Source organism: Salvelinus namaycush, chromosome 30, assembly GCF_016432855.1.
Source record: "Salvelinus namaycush isolate Seneca chromosome 30, SaNama_1.0, whole genome shotgun sequence".
Lineage (NCBI taxonomy): Eukaryota > Metazoa > Chordata > Actinopteri > Salmoniformes > Salmonidae > Salvelinus > Salvelinus namaycush.
Window position 1 is genome coordinate 17,024,635 of NC_052336.1, and position 14,676 is coordinate 17,039,310.

The 14,676-nt window shown below is 43.7% G+C and overlaps 1 protein-coding gene across 1 annotated transcript in view; it reads right to left on the reverse strand.

Moving 5' to 3' along the window:
• LOC120024829 (copine-7-like) overlaps window positions 1–14,676 on the reverse strand; it is a 39,287-nt gene that overhangs the window by 14,207 nt on the left and 10,404 nt on the right. The window contains exons 2-10 of the mRNA XM_038969153.1: window positions 11,017–11,199; window positions 10,683–10,757; window positions 8,243–8,317; window positions 5,069–5,152; window positions 4,890–4,979; window positions 4,630–4,728; window positions 4,354–4,440; window positions 3,069–3,128; window positions 1,833–1,966 (exon numbers count right to left, since the gene is read on the reverse strand). Coding sequence (XP_038825081.1) covers window positions 1,833–1,966; window positions 3,069–3,128; window positions 4,354–4,440; window positions 4,630–4,728; window positions 4,890–4,979; window positions 5,069–5,152; window positions 8,243–8,317; window positions 10,683–10,757; window positions 11,017–11,199 — 887 coding nt within the window. The remainder of the gene's footprint in view (window positions 1–1,832; window positions 1,967–3,068; window positions 3,129–4,353; window positions 4,441–4,629; window positions 4,729–4,889; window positions 4,980–5,068; window positions 5,153–8,242; window positions 8,318–10,682; window positions 10,758–11,016; window positions 11,200–14,676) is intronic.

Consider the following 14,676-nt stretch of genomic DNA (forward strand, 5'->3'; position numbering starts at 1 on the left):
AGACAAGAGACCAAATTCAATAATTTGTTACTAATTAACCAGTGTCTGACAAGACTGCCTCCAACAACTCTGGTGTATATGGAATAAATATTGAATTAGTCATTTAGAAATTAGGAGTGTAACTATAATACCAGTCAATTACAGATCCTTAACAAATACTGTATACAGAAAGAAATGTGACCACACACACAAATTATAATATACAGCATGTCTCTCCAACTCTCCCCAGCCATTGAAACCATTATCTCCCCAAACCCTTGAGCCCTGTGCATCCTTCTTCTGCCATCTCTCCACGTCTCTGCTGCTGCCTCTCCTCTGCCCCTCCCTACCCCTGCCCATCCTGCTGCTGTCCCTCCCTGACTCTGCTAATCCTGCTGTGCCACTGCGCCAGGATGGGTGTCCTCTCCTCTGCACCCGCCGCCACGGATGGAACAAGACCTGCTGTCTACTGCACTTGGAACCATCTCGCTTTGTGCCCATTCCAACAACAGCAGCAGAAACGGCAACGGCAGCAGTAAATCTAAGCAGACCGGCCTCATCTCAAACACTGATTCTGCCTCCAAGCAACTTCATCTGAGATTTCCCCAGGGCCTCCTCATGCATTGCCAATGTCTGTGTAAAGCAATTTGTTTGCTCTAATTTCCTCCTAGTAAAGTGGAAATATAAGGACTTAATGAAAGTGTTGGCAGTGGGCATGAGAATTGCAGGTGGACCTTAGTAATTTTCACGCATTAATTAAATTGTTTTTTTGTTGCAGTTTCGTATTATCTGGCAAAAGTCTTAGATTACATGGAGGAAATGTATGACATCAAGTGGCTGACTTGGTGTTAGATTCTATCTGCGTAGCGGTTGTTTTGGTGGTGTCAAATCCACAAGCAGCTCCTTGCCTTACCTTATTTCAGACACTGCCATTTGATGCAGCAAAACCACACCCGACTTTATATCCGACAAATCCCATGCAGCCGTGTAAGAAGTTCATGCAGTCGCATTACAATTTCAGACACTCGAACGTGTGATGTTATGTTGTCTACACCTCGATTAGACTGATTGCCTATCCCCATCCAAATTAACATGACAACATGCACACTTTCTATCGCAGTTTTGAACTAACGCGGTAGGATAATAGGAAGGGAGTGCTTTTTAACACACAAGAACAGCCACTCACCGATTTGCGGACTCAAACCTTCAACACCGCCCAAACAACGTGAGTTATCACTGGATTGGATTGAAATCCAGTGGATTGCCTCCCGGGTGGCGCAGTGGTCTAGGGCACTGCATCGCAGTGCTAGCTGCGCCACCAGAGTCTCTGGGTTCGCGCCCAGGCTGGGCTGGGTTCGCGCCCAGGCTCTGTCGCAGCCGGCCGCAACCGGGAGGTCCGTGGGGCGACGCACAATTGGCATAGCGTCGTCCGGGTTAGGGAGGGTTTGGCCGGTAGGGATATCCTTGTCTCAGTATGTAAAATGTAATAAAATGTATGCACTCTACTGTAAGTCGCTCTGGATAAGAGCGTCTGCTAAATGACTAAAATGTAAATGTAAATCGAGGCCTTATTGTAATAATTGTTCAACTCTGTCATTCATTTTCCAACTCATGCTTCAGTGAGTAGTTGAAAGAATCCTCAGAATTCTATTCTATTTCTGCATTCCACGATTTCCATTATCTCCTCATAGCTGGGAATTAGATGAAGTAGAACCACTGGCTCGGTACATTATGAGACATCTACCGAATGGAATGTAAAAAGTTAAATTTCCCATTGATAGACATACAGAGAGCAGCCCCACAGATAGAGATCAGGATGAGAGGCTGGGCAGAGAGTCATGGTGCTGACTAACCTGTCATAATCCTGACAGATCTCCCCCACTGCTATCAAAGCCTTCAGATACTCGTTGGGCTGGTACGGGTTGATGTAGTGTAGGGAGCAGCTGTTCCGTGGGTCTCCGTTGGAGGCTGTGAAGTCAATGGCCACCTAGAGCAATGACAGATTCATAGAAGACTGTAAACAAACCAAACACCATAAACACTAGACCTAGAGTCTACCTGTCAATGAAGGTTGTGTTGAAGCAGGTTATTCTGTGCTCTGTTAAACTGGTGTTTCTATAGAGGACGATTATGACAAATCAACTGACTTCCATTGTGTAAGTGTCTGGAGCCTGCGTCTTTGAGTGACTTGACTTTTCAACCCCGGAGCAGCCTCATAGTCTTAAATACTGTAATATCATAGCAATCATGTCATCAAGCATGACTGCTTACGCAAATGAATCTGTATAATATATGGTGAAAACATAAATATCTAAAATATGTAAATGAACATTGCTGAAGCCATCTGTTAAATTTCCATTTTTTATGTCCAGTCATTGCGCAGATGTTCTCAGAGCAATTTATACGACCAACATATGTGCAGGATGCGTTGAGGGCATGTAAGAAGGAGCAGCAAAGGACATAGATATTTCACTTCTTTGACATCAGCAGTGCTAAAGATAGGAGCACAGGGAGAACTGCAGAGCTTCTCAACAAGGGAAACGATCATACAAATATTCTGCAGGTATTCTTTTAATCATTAGTGCATTATCAAAGCATTATATAGTGTTCTTAATCTGTGGAAAGTGATACCTAAGGCTGTCTATGCAACAATGAAGCAGTGCTCCTAACATAGCAGTTCCCCTAAATTAATATTCATTATTGCCTCAGTTATCCTTCTAAGGAGCTAGTCTTCAGTGAGAAAAGCATCCGGACACACCGGAAAATGCCAGTCAGAAAGGTAATGTTTCATTAGTTAAAAAATGCAGAATGTAATGTTTCACACTTAGAGAATGTAGCATTTAATCAAAACACTGGCCTTGATGACAGCACTTAGCCTTGAAATGGAACACTGGTTTAAATTTCACAGGCAGGTTAGAATACTAGGCATATTGTCTATTCCAACACTTTAACAAAGGCAAGCAACCATTAATATGTATAGAATATGTAGGCAGTCAGTGGATCGTACACCTTTGAAGGTTAGCATAGCATTGTACCATGCTGCTAAGTGATGATAATATGCTAGTGCACGCATTGGCTACTCAACTTACTGTAAAGTGGATTTGGCATCCTCCCATGATGTAGTCCAGGAAGGAATACACTCTGTGAAGCTGCAGAACAGATAAGAAGCTTTTAAACTGAACCCCAGAGGGTGGGGAGTTCGGACTTGGAGTACTCAATGTTTTTAGATGAATTCCAGTTTTAACCAATGGCTGTTCAATTTACAAAATAACAAGTGTGTGTAACAGTATAGCTTCCGTCTCTCTCCTCACCCCAACCTGGGCTCGAACCAGGGACCCTCTGCACACAGACAACAGTCACCCACGAAGTATCGTTACCCATCGCGCCACAAAAGCCACTTCCCTTGCAGAGCAAGGGGAACAACTACTTCAAGGCCTCAGAGCGAGTGAAGTCACCGATTGAAACGGTATTAGCGCGCACCACCGCTAACTATCTAGCCATTTCACATCGGTTACACTCACCCCCCTTTTGACCTCCTTTTTCCACAGCAACCAGTGATCCGGGTCAACAGCATCAATGTAACATTATAGCTTCTGTCCCCTCGCCCCTACCTGGGCTCGAACCAGGGACCCTTTGCACACAGACAACAGTCACCCACAAAGCATCGTTACCCATCGCGTCACAAAAGCCACGGCCCTTGCAGAGCAAGGGGAACAACTACTTCAAGGCCTCAGAGCGAGTGACGTCACCGTTTGAAACGCTATTAGCGCACACCACCGCTAATTAGCTAGCCATTTCACATCGGTTACATATGTATTTTAAAACTATTATTCAACCACATCTCAGTAGCTATGCACTGTTTAGAAAACAAGTATTATGTAGTAAGCATGAACATGGAGAATGGTGATGATTTAGTCTGAAGGCAGCAGCTCTGTGATGTGCAGTGTGTTCTCTTCATGCCAGTTAGAGATCACACAGTGGGGCGGCAGAGGATTCAAACTGAGACACAGCAGCAATCACATGAGCTGGGCGTAGTAAACTAATTAATCCAAATGAAATAATCAAAATGATAGGCCTGAGACACACCAACAGCTATACCAATTTTAAAAAAAAACATTTTTAAAAGACCTGCGAACTAAAAACATAGGGGGAAAGCACGGTGACAGCCACCCACAGATGTAGTCATTTACAGAAATGGTAGCGGGGGTGGACAGTAAACTGAGGATGATCGCATTTCTAAAATGAGCAATATTCATTAATTAGCACTATGTGTACATGTTGTGAGAGACGTACAACCGAATAGCACAGAGATGGGGAAGATTCTCGATGTATTCGATAGTGGAGAGTTGCTGAGCTGTAACGGCTGGCTCTAACCTTGAGATCACTGAGGATGACCACCCCAGAGTTTTTGTAGTTCTTTTTCTTCAGTTTGTACTTTGGATTCATGCAATCCCATGTGACCTTTAACACAAGAGGTAGACAATACATACAGAAACATAGTAATGAGTTATGACTTCTGCGGTATGACTTGCAGAACATAGAACCGCAGCGTGACATTTCTTTCATCCATTTCTGTCACAAGTGGGACATCAGTGACACACATCAAACATTCAACAGTGACTGACAGCACTCTCTCTCCGTTCGACTGACCTTGCTTCCACCGCCAATTTTCTGCATTTCTCTGAAGGTGGCATAAAACTCTCCGATGAAGTCGTGTTTTCCCCTGGAGTCGTAATCCCAGACTAGGCACTGTGACACAACAAGACAGTAACAGACAGAACCCTCTAATATTGACTGTTCATTCACCAGTAAGTTACTTCAGTCACCAGTTCCATTCATTCATTCATTCATCAATCAATACCACAGCAGCAACGTTAAACCATCACACTATGACTTCCTGTGTTTCTTACCTTGAGCTTCCTGTCCTCATCACAGCTACACAGAGAGATGAGAGACACTTTAAAGGGCTCCCACACGGGGTTCAGGTTGTTTTTGATTACCTGCAAGAGCACATTAGACATGAGTAACTTTCCCCACACATGGAGAAGGAGAGGTAGATACAGAGAGGAGGAATGAATGTGTCTATTACCTCAGTTCTGTGAACGAGCTGTTCCGTTCCATCATCGTTGATTCGATATATTTCCAAAAAAGGGTCTGACTTACTGAAGAGATCCTGCCAAATATACAAACCAATCAAACATACACTAATTCTAGTTGAGCCATTAATGTACAGTCATTTATCTCAAGCAAATAACAAACAAGTCCTTGAAATCACACGCACACAGATGTCAACATGTTAGCTCGGTCCTCCTGGTGCTAAATTTGACACAGCTTATCCCCTGCCTGTGCATGTGGTGTATTGTTCACTGCTGTGACAAATCAAATCAGGAAAAGGTCTTGAAAGAGTCATTTGACATTGAGTCTCAAGGTAAGGCTGAGAGCAACTACAGCTTGTTTGGGTCAATTGATTGTTCAGGGCTCAACAGACAGTATTTCTGTACATTGTGTAGTGTATGTGTATGAGAGTGTTAGAGAAAGGAATGGAGGGAGAAAGAAAGAGTGTGTGAGAGAGTGAGCGGGGTGCACAAAACAAGATATTTAATGTCCCCATTTCTCGCTGCATTAGCCTGATACAGCTCCACAGGGACAGCCAGGGAGGAAAGAAGGAGGTAGCCCCCCCCATCTCGTTGTCACGGCAACCCCTTGCCAGTGGCGTCACTGTGGACTGACGTGCATTACAAGTGCATTTGTCTGTCAACATGTAATCCCTGTCCAGCAATAACAGCTCTCACCACTTATATAATCAGCACCATTCATTAATTTACCTATACCTTTGACCAGCACGGTCTACTGAGTTCCATAAAGTTACAAGTTCCATAGTGTCCTCCAGCAGTTTGTTCAGTACCTTGGATAGTGTTTCAGGCAGCATTACAGTATTAGAAATAAATGGGGGATATTTCATTGCCTGATCCATGTTGCTCATACTGTGGTTGTCACAGCAAGTCATCTACAAATTATATATTTTCAAGTACTTTTAAAAACAAAAGGTTAAACATTCAAGACATTTAAATGCAAACCTTTGAAAAGATACTTTGTCAGAGCCGTCACCCATTGTGCTGGTAAATCAACTACAATATTAAAGTGCCTCATCACAGCTGATCACCATTGTGAAGCAGGCAGTATTTATAGCCTGTGTGGTATAGATCATGTGCATAGTCTATTAGAGTACTATTTCTCAGTGTAATGGGATCCTCAAAGTCATTTGAACGGAGAGATTCCATACAAAGATAGTAGCCTGGCAATTAATCTGCCTGAGCATGTGACCATCCCCCCCACGTCTCCCTCTCTCTCTGTTCCCACCCCCCCTCTCTCCCACTTTCCATCTCCTGCTCTCTGGCTCTCTTTCTGGTTCCAAGTAGAACTGTTTGGGGTTCCATGTAGAACCTTTTACACACAGGGTTCTACATGAAACCAAAAATGGTTCCACCAGGAACCAAAAAGTGCTTTTACCTGGAACCCAAAAAGGGTTCTCCTATGGGGACAGCCGAATAAACTTTTTGGAACCCTTTATCTAAGAGTGTATAGTTAAAGTAGTTTGCTGACAGGGTTGGGCAACTGAAATGTAATTATGTCAATAAGCAAAAGAAAGAGAACGTTTTAAAGCACACCATACCACCATTGATGAGTTTCCCTGCCTCCAATGTACACTGAAGATTCAATTAGCTATATTGCTTGTGTCTAAATCACAAACAGTGCAATTTGAAATCTGTTTTTATTTCCACATGGAATTGCTCATCATGACCCTTTTTCTATTGGATTAGGTCCAATCAGCCAATCAAAAGGATTGTAAATTGCTAACTCTAATAAATGCATTAAAGGAGCCTGGGCTCTGCTCTGATGAATACACACCAAGCAGACCTTTACCTCCACTCCCTGTTAACTTTCTCCAACACTGCTTGAGTCAGAGGCCAATTGCACCCTTTGCTTGGTAGCATTCTGAGAGCATAGAGAGGCAGGAAGAAGATTTCTGCTATAATCATTGATGTCAGAGAGTTATTCCAGTCTTGTTGACTGAGATATGAACCTTCTGCCTTGAGCCTTGTGTGGGTGTGCCAGCTCTACTGTAGGTGCCTCAGTGCTCCAGCTCCCAAAATCTGTTGCCAAATATCTTTCGTAACCCTCCTAAATGCTCTACCGACAACAAACTCCCTCTTTCTGAGAAAACCATGCATTTTACATAGCTTTTCTCTGTCAAGCCATTTATTGAAGAACTACTGCTGTCTGTGCTGTCTTTGCACAGAGATCCCCATGTTGGATTGATTTCTTCATCTTGTGTTAGGGCGCAGGAATTTAGAGTTGAAAAGGACAGGTCGATCATGTCCTTTGGATATTGCAAGGCAGCCTTTCAGAGCCAGGATACTTGAAATGCATAAATTCATGAATGGCAGACAAAAATGGAATGGTAGGAAAAGAGAGAGAGAAAAAAGTATTTTGCAGATAATCACTAAGAGTATGTTTTTGCTTGAGGCACAGAAAGTGAGAGGGCGGAAGACCCTGAGAGATATGCAGAGAAAAGGAGGAAGACCCTGAGAGATATGCTGAGTAAAGGAGGAAGAGAAGGAGAAAGGCAGAGATATTAGTTGAGAGACAAGGAGAGAGAGAGAGGATAAGTGTGGAGGTGTTCGGGTAAGGCTTGTTGCTGCTGTAGGAAGAACAGACACCTGCAGAGCTTCAGGGCCTGTGGTCCATTGTGGGATGCTTTGTGTGGAGGGGCTATTTGCAAACAGAGAACCACACGGTAACACCCTTTACACACACACCAACACAAAAACACACACACACACTGAACTAAGCAAACCTCTCACTGATCTCACCCTCATCTTCCTTTGGCTATCTGTCAAGTGTCCATGACACACCATTCTCACCATTCTCGTCTCAACGGGGAACCAGCATTTACAGAAAGCCAAGTTCAAATCAGACTTAATAGAACAAATGCTGAAATGCATGTTGTATGCCTTTATGTCATCCAGTAAATACAGTGTAAAGCATATGGATCTAAATAAATGTTGCGTTTATAAAAGTGTAGAAAATCCATATCATCATCGTTGTATAAATCTTTCTTGTCTGGTTAATGACTGATAATGTTAAAAAGAGATCTTGAAATCACATTCACAAGAGAGAGGTTCAACAGCCAGCAATAAGCACAAATTCACCCATGAACTATATTGATATTTCCATCAAGAGAAGGCCCCTAATCCCTTACCTTATCATCCAGTTTCTTGGCACAGAAGAACAGTTCAACATATCCATTGTTGCCAGAAATTTCTTCAGCGTGTACCTGAAAAAAGGGTTTTAGTAAGTCACATTTTTGCCCAATGAGAATATTTTATTTTCCGCAGGCAGACAGCCTGTCGTATAACATGTGGACATGACCTTGAAGCCAATCAAAATATGTCACAAAATGTTGAGGAGTGTTATTACTTTTAAACTTCAACAGAAAGCTCCTTCAAGCCGAGAAACAGATATGGTTCCATTACAGTAATGCAGAGCTGGCCAAATGGAGCTGGGTCCAAATTTAGTCCACAAGACCGTTTAGTTGGCCTCCAAAAGGATTATTACAGACAGGTTAATAAGTTTTGCTAGCGAGAGCGAGAGCGAGAGAGAATAAAATCAATGTACACAAACAACAAGTGTGCAGTTAAAATTGGCAATAAAGACACAGATATACTTCCTCAGGGCCATGGGGTGAGACAGGGATGCATCTTGAGCCCCACCCTATTCAACATATACACTCAGTGAACAAAACATTAGGATCGCCTTCCTAATATTGAGTTGCACCACACTTTGACTCCAATGCTTCCACAGTCGTGTCAAGTTGGCTGAACCATTCTTGATTCACACAGGAATCTGTTGAGTGTGAAAATCCCCGCAGCGTTGCAGTTCTTGACACACTCAAATCGGTGCGCCTGGCACTTACTACCATATCCCTTTCAAAGGTACTTAAATATTTTGTCTTTCCCATTTACCCTATGTATGGCACACACAGTCGATGTCTTAATTGTCTCAGGCTTAAAAATCCTTCTTTAGCCTGTCTCCTGCCCTTCATCTACACTGATTGGAGAGGATTTAAGAAGTGACATCAATAAGCGATCATAGCTTCACATGGATTCACCTGGTCAGTCTATGCCATGGAAATGTTTTGTACAATCTGTGTACAGTATATCAATGAATTGGCGAGGGCAGTGGAACAGTCTGCAGCATCCGGCCTCACCCTTCTGGACTCAGCAATCAAATGTCTACTGTTTGCAGATGATCTAGTGCTTCTGTCCCCAACCAAGCAGGGCCTACAGCAGCACCTAGATCTTCTGCACAGATTCTGTGAGACTTGGGTCCAATGAATCTCAGTAAAGAGAAAAATAATGGTGTTCCAAAAAAGCTCCTGTTACCAGGACAACAAATACAAATTATATCTAGACACCGTTGCTCTAGAGCATATTTATTGTATCTCATATCATGGCGCCATTGTCCTGGTGAGTATTGTGTAGGCATAATGTGTATTGGATTGTGGCCCGGCTATGAACGTTCCAGTCAGAAGACCATTGTAATGTGATGCTTGCCAGTAGGAGCCACAGTAACTGCATACAACAGTACCTTAATCCCTACCATTTGACCAACTTTTCTCCACATCCCATGTCCCCATATGCACAATGGACATCTGAGAGATGTGTTACAAACACTGGGAAGGGATTTTTCACACAAAACACAACAGTTGTCTGTTGTTCTGCCACCTTCCAGATTAGCCTGCAGGCACATTACAGGCAGACACCATGCCATTGGGATCCATCTCACAGACAGACCTGACAAAGCCCAGGCCCATTATCATATCAGGAAAAGCCATTTTCAGAAACACCATGACACAGGTTAGCACTAATTCACTAGAATGCATTAAGCCCACACTGCTACAGGACTGTGCTTAAACAAACCCATTATATCCCCCATAACCGCCTCACAGCAAGCTGCCACCATGTGATCGCATCCAATCAATGGTCATAATGGCAACACTAGCCGAAGGGAAAGATCCTCAAATGCCATCTTTACTTTGGCCATTTCCATCACAAGCAAGTCATTCTCAGCCCTTCTCTCCAAGGGCAATTTATGTGTAGTTTGTTAGGGTAAAATCAATAAAGATAGGTATCAATAAGGCAAAAGGTCTGTTATTGACATGATCAAATTCACTCCTTGGGAAAAAAAACTTCCCTTTTCTCCTCTCATCTCTGCAGTAGAAGAAGGCACAGAGATCAGAGACTCTGCACCTCTGACTTAACAGGAGCAGTGAGGAACACTGACTCTTCCTCCCACTCCACTAAAGGTCAGATTTGCAGGCTTGTTAAACACAATTTCTCTGTGTTGTTCCCTTTTGTATGACAATGTAATGTTGGCCTGGCAGATGGTGTTGAGACCATCCAACAGAAACAACACTCTGGGCTTTAACGTCCCCCTCTCTTTGTCATGACAGATATTGTATATGAGTCATGATTCTTTGTACAGAGAAGCATCCTTACATCACAGGATTCACATCAGCTACTTTGCTTTAATTGCATGAATTTATTTAACAAGTCAATGCATTTGATTTTGCGTGCCACTGTTACTGCAATAGTGAGCTGGGAGTGAGATCAATAGGATGATGAATAGGTGAAACCTACCGTGATGGTGGATTTCCCGGCGTACTTCGCATACTTTAGGAATAAAGGCTTAACCATCTTCTTCTGGGCTACAATCTGTGGAACACAGGAAAACTATGAATGACTGGTGACTAGTGAAGCAGTGAGAAGTATTACCGGACAATTAGAACGAAAGCAGTTTGAGAGCAGTATGACAAGGACTGGTGACCTCTAACCTTTACCCTCTGACCTCTGTTGGTGAGCAGCAACTCGGCACAGTGTTCCATTCAGTTTATGTGTGGTGAGCGATTTGATTAGACATAACAAATGGTACATTGGATAACTGAGTGGAAGGGTCAGACATTCAGTACAGGACCTGGCCGAGCGTACACTCCACCCCACCCAGGAAGTCGTCGTCGCGGGTGCCAATACTGTGGGTGCCATGGATGTCGTAGACCTCGAACCGCAGCTTCTGCGCTTCCTCAAAATAGTAGTCCAGGGTGAAGACCTTGGCAAAGACCGGGTGCAGGTTGCTCTTGATCACCTCTGTCCTGTCAAGCTGAAGCGACAAGAGGGGAGAAAAAGGCACAGCATTAGAATGTGGACACATTGTTGGATATTACTGGAGAAACTCAGACCTTCAACTCAACTCTAATGAGAGCTTCCTACCAATTAAACATAAAAAGTGCAGTTTTATATGCAATATACATTGTATCAGTTAATTTGCAATGCTATTAATGTATGGGACATGGTGATGCATTCATGGGCACATGGGAATGTAGGAACAACAGCCAAAAACCCATCTGCACCCGGATCACTGCTACAGCCACTGTTGGCGTTCTTGTTTGTTTTCCTGTTGATTCGATCAAAATGTAAATCTTGTGAAGCTCTTGTTCAGACAGTGACAGCAGAGAGGATTTTAGTGGACTGAGGGCTGAGAGCTTAGCAGACACACAGCTCATCCATTGCCATGCTTGGACATTCATACACCTGTTTATCTAATACACCTAGTTCATGCCTGAACTCTCCACATTGCCACCTGCTTTCAGTGGAGCACAGAGGCTGGATTTACACAGGCTGCCCAATTCTGATCTTTGCCAATAATTGGGCAAAATATCAGAATTTGGCTGCCTATGTAAACCCAGCCAGAGTGTACCCATCTAGCACCCAGTATCCAATTATGTCCAGTACCAGAAATTATTACTAATAATTTAACTCCAAGCTAGGTATTCTGAAGGGAGCCAACTCATCCCCTAAAGATGCTATCAGTAAATTAAAGTGACCTAAAGCAGTGTTTGAACCATGGTTTAAGTGTTTCATGGTTTAAGTGAATCAATGGATTTCAAACTGGAGCTATTGAAAAAGTATATAAAAAATGATTCAAGCCTAAGGCAACTGTCAATCTAAATCTGGTAAGGAAACTTAAAATTCCATAAATATTTTACTCTTGTTTCGCATCTCTTTTAATTTGAGGAAAAAGTTGTGATAGAAACAGAAGATAGTCAGAAAGTCGTCAAACACAGGTAATTAAATATGAAAGGAAATTTTACATAATCTCCGTAGTTTGATCTAAAACAAAAAATACTAGAGAGATTGCCATCAATCTCAAACCAGGCCTAGCCATCAATCTCACTAACAACCTTATCGTTGCAAAGCCAAATCCCACCCGTCCATAGAGCACAAATCAAGAATGAAGCTCCCTGATCAGCAGCTCTGTCAAAGCTTTCTAAAGTCAGTCAACATGGGCCCCACACACCAAACGCCATGAACATACATGGCACACTATAGTACACACATGCATGTCCACGTTAACATTCAGGAGTTAACCCTACTGCTTTACCTCATGCTGTTGGCCTTGAGCTGACGAGAACACAGACACCCACACTCAGAATGGTTGATGAGAAGCAACAGAGAAAGCATGCACCTATTCTCACTGACAATCACTGTGGAATAAAGAGTCTAGTCTGCCAGTCCTAATTAGAGACAACTCAAGAGTGTTGAAGACAATGTTATTAAGTATACTGATACAGATGACCTGAGGAATGGGGGATTGTCTTGTTATTCATTATTGACCTTGCAAACAGTAAAGAGTGATTCATTTCTCAGGAGATAACAGCTAAGACATGTTGTTTTAATTAGACTCTAACCCTCCTCCTCTCGCTGTTTCTCTCATTCTCTGTCTTTTTTTCTCTCGATCTCTTTCTGTGATATCTGGTTGGACATACTTGTGAACACAAGTTTGTTTCCGTGTGTGATGAACGCTACCCAGAGCCACAGAGGAAGGGCTGTGTGATGAAAGCTACCCAGAGCCACAGAGGAAGGGCTGTGCCTGTGTGATGCCTACCCCTGTGATGCCCATTCATCTGGGGTGGCAGGGAGAGTCTACAGAGAGGTGACTGTCTGACGTATGGAGGGATCTCTGAGGTCCCAGGGAGTCAGCTCCCTCTCTCCTCCCTCTCTCCTGCTTGCCAGCAGCACACCACCCTGCATCCCACTGCTGGCTTGCCGCTGAAGCTAAGTAGGGTCGGTCTTGAATGGGAGACCAGATGCTGCTGGAAGTGAGGTTGGAGGGCCAGTAGGGGCACTCTGGCCAAAGGAGCTCCCAATAGAGAACCACGGTATGAGTCATAAAATCTAGTGGTCAAACAAGGAAATGGTTCCAATTGTTTGTTTTTTCCCATAGGGGATTTTAGAAACACTTAAAATAAGGGCTGTGAGGTGCCTCCCGGGTGGCGCAGTGGTCTAAGGCACTGCATCGCAGTGCTAGCTGTGCCACCAGAGACTCTGGTTTCGAGTCCAGGCTCTGTCGCAGCCGACCGGGAGGTCCATAGGGCGACGCACAATTGGCCCAGCGTCGTCCAGGTTAGGGAGGGTTTGGTAGGTAGGGATATCCTTGTCTCATCGCGCACTAGCGACTCCTGTGGCGGGCCGGGCACAGTGCGCGCTGACCAGGTCGCTAGGTGTACGGTGTTTCCTCCGACACATTGGTGCGGCTGACTTCCGGGTTGGATGCGCGCTGTGTTAAGAAGCAGTGCATGGCTCATGGCTCTCATGGCTCTCTGACGCATGGCTCTCGACCTTCGTCTCTCCCGAGCCCGTATGGGAGTTGTAGCGATGAGACAAGACAGTAAATACTAACAATTGGATACCACGAAATTGGGGGAAAATAAATAAATAAAATACAAATAATAAGGGCTGTGTTTGGTGTAGGCTTACCCTGGCGAGACGTTTTGATAACCGTGTAAATCTCTCTAGGACAAGGTGACTTCAAATTAAATTGTATTTGTCACATACACATGGTTAGCAGATGTTCATGCGAGTGTAGCGAAATGCTTGTGCTTCTAGTTCCGACCATGCAGTAATATCTAACAAGTAGTCTAACAATTTCACAACAACTACCTTATACACACAAATGTTAAGGAATGAATAAGAATATGTACATAAAAATATATGGATGAGCGATGGCCGAACGGCATAGGCAAGATGCAGTAGATGGTATAGAGTACAGTATATACATATGAGATGAGTAATGTAGGGTATGTAAACATTATATAAAGTGGCATTGTTTATTAAAGTGGCTTAGTGATACATTTATTACATCCAATTTTTTATTATTAAAGTGGCTAGAGATGAGTCAGTATGTTGGCAGCAGCCACTCAATGTTAGTGATGGCTGTTTAACAGTCTGATGGCCTTGGTCCCTGCTTTGATGCACCTGTACTGACCTCGCCTTCTGGATGATAACGGGGTGAACAGGCAGTGGCTCGGGTGGTTGTTGTCCTTGATGATATTTTTGGCCTTCCTGTGACATCGGGTGGTGTAGGTGTCCTGGAGGGCAGGTAGTTTGCGCCCGGTGATGCGTTGTGCAGACCTCACTACCCTCTGGAGAGCCTTACAGTTGTGGGCAGAGCAATTGCCGTACCAGGCGGTGATACAGCCCGACAGGATGCTCTCGATTGTGCATCTGTAAAAGTTTGTGAGTGTTTTGGTGACAAGCCGAATTTCTTCAGCCTCCTGAGGTTGAAGAGGCGCTGCTG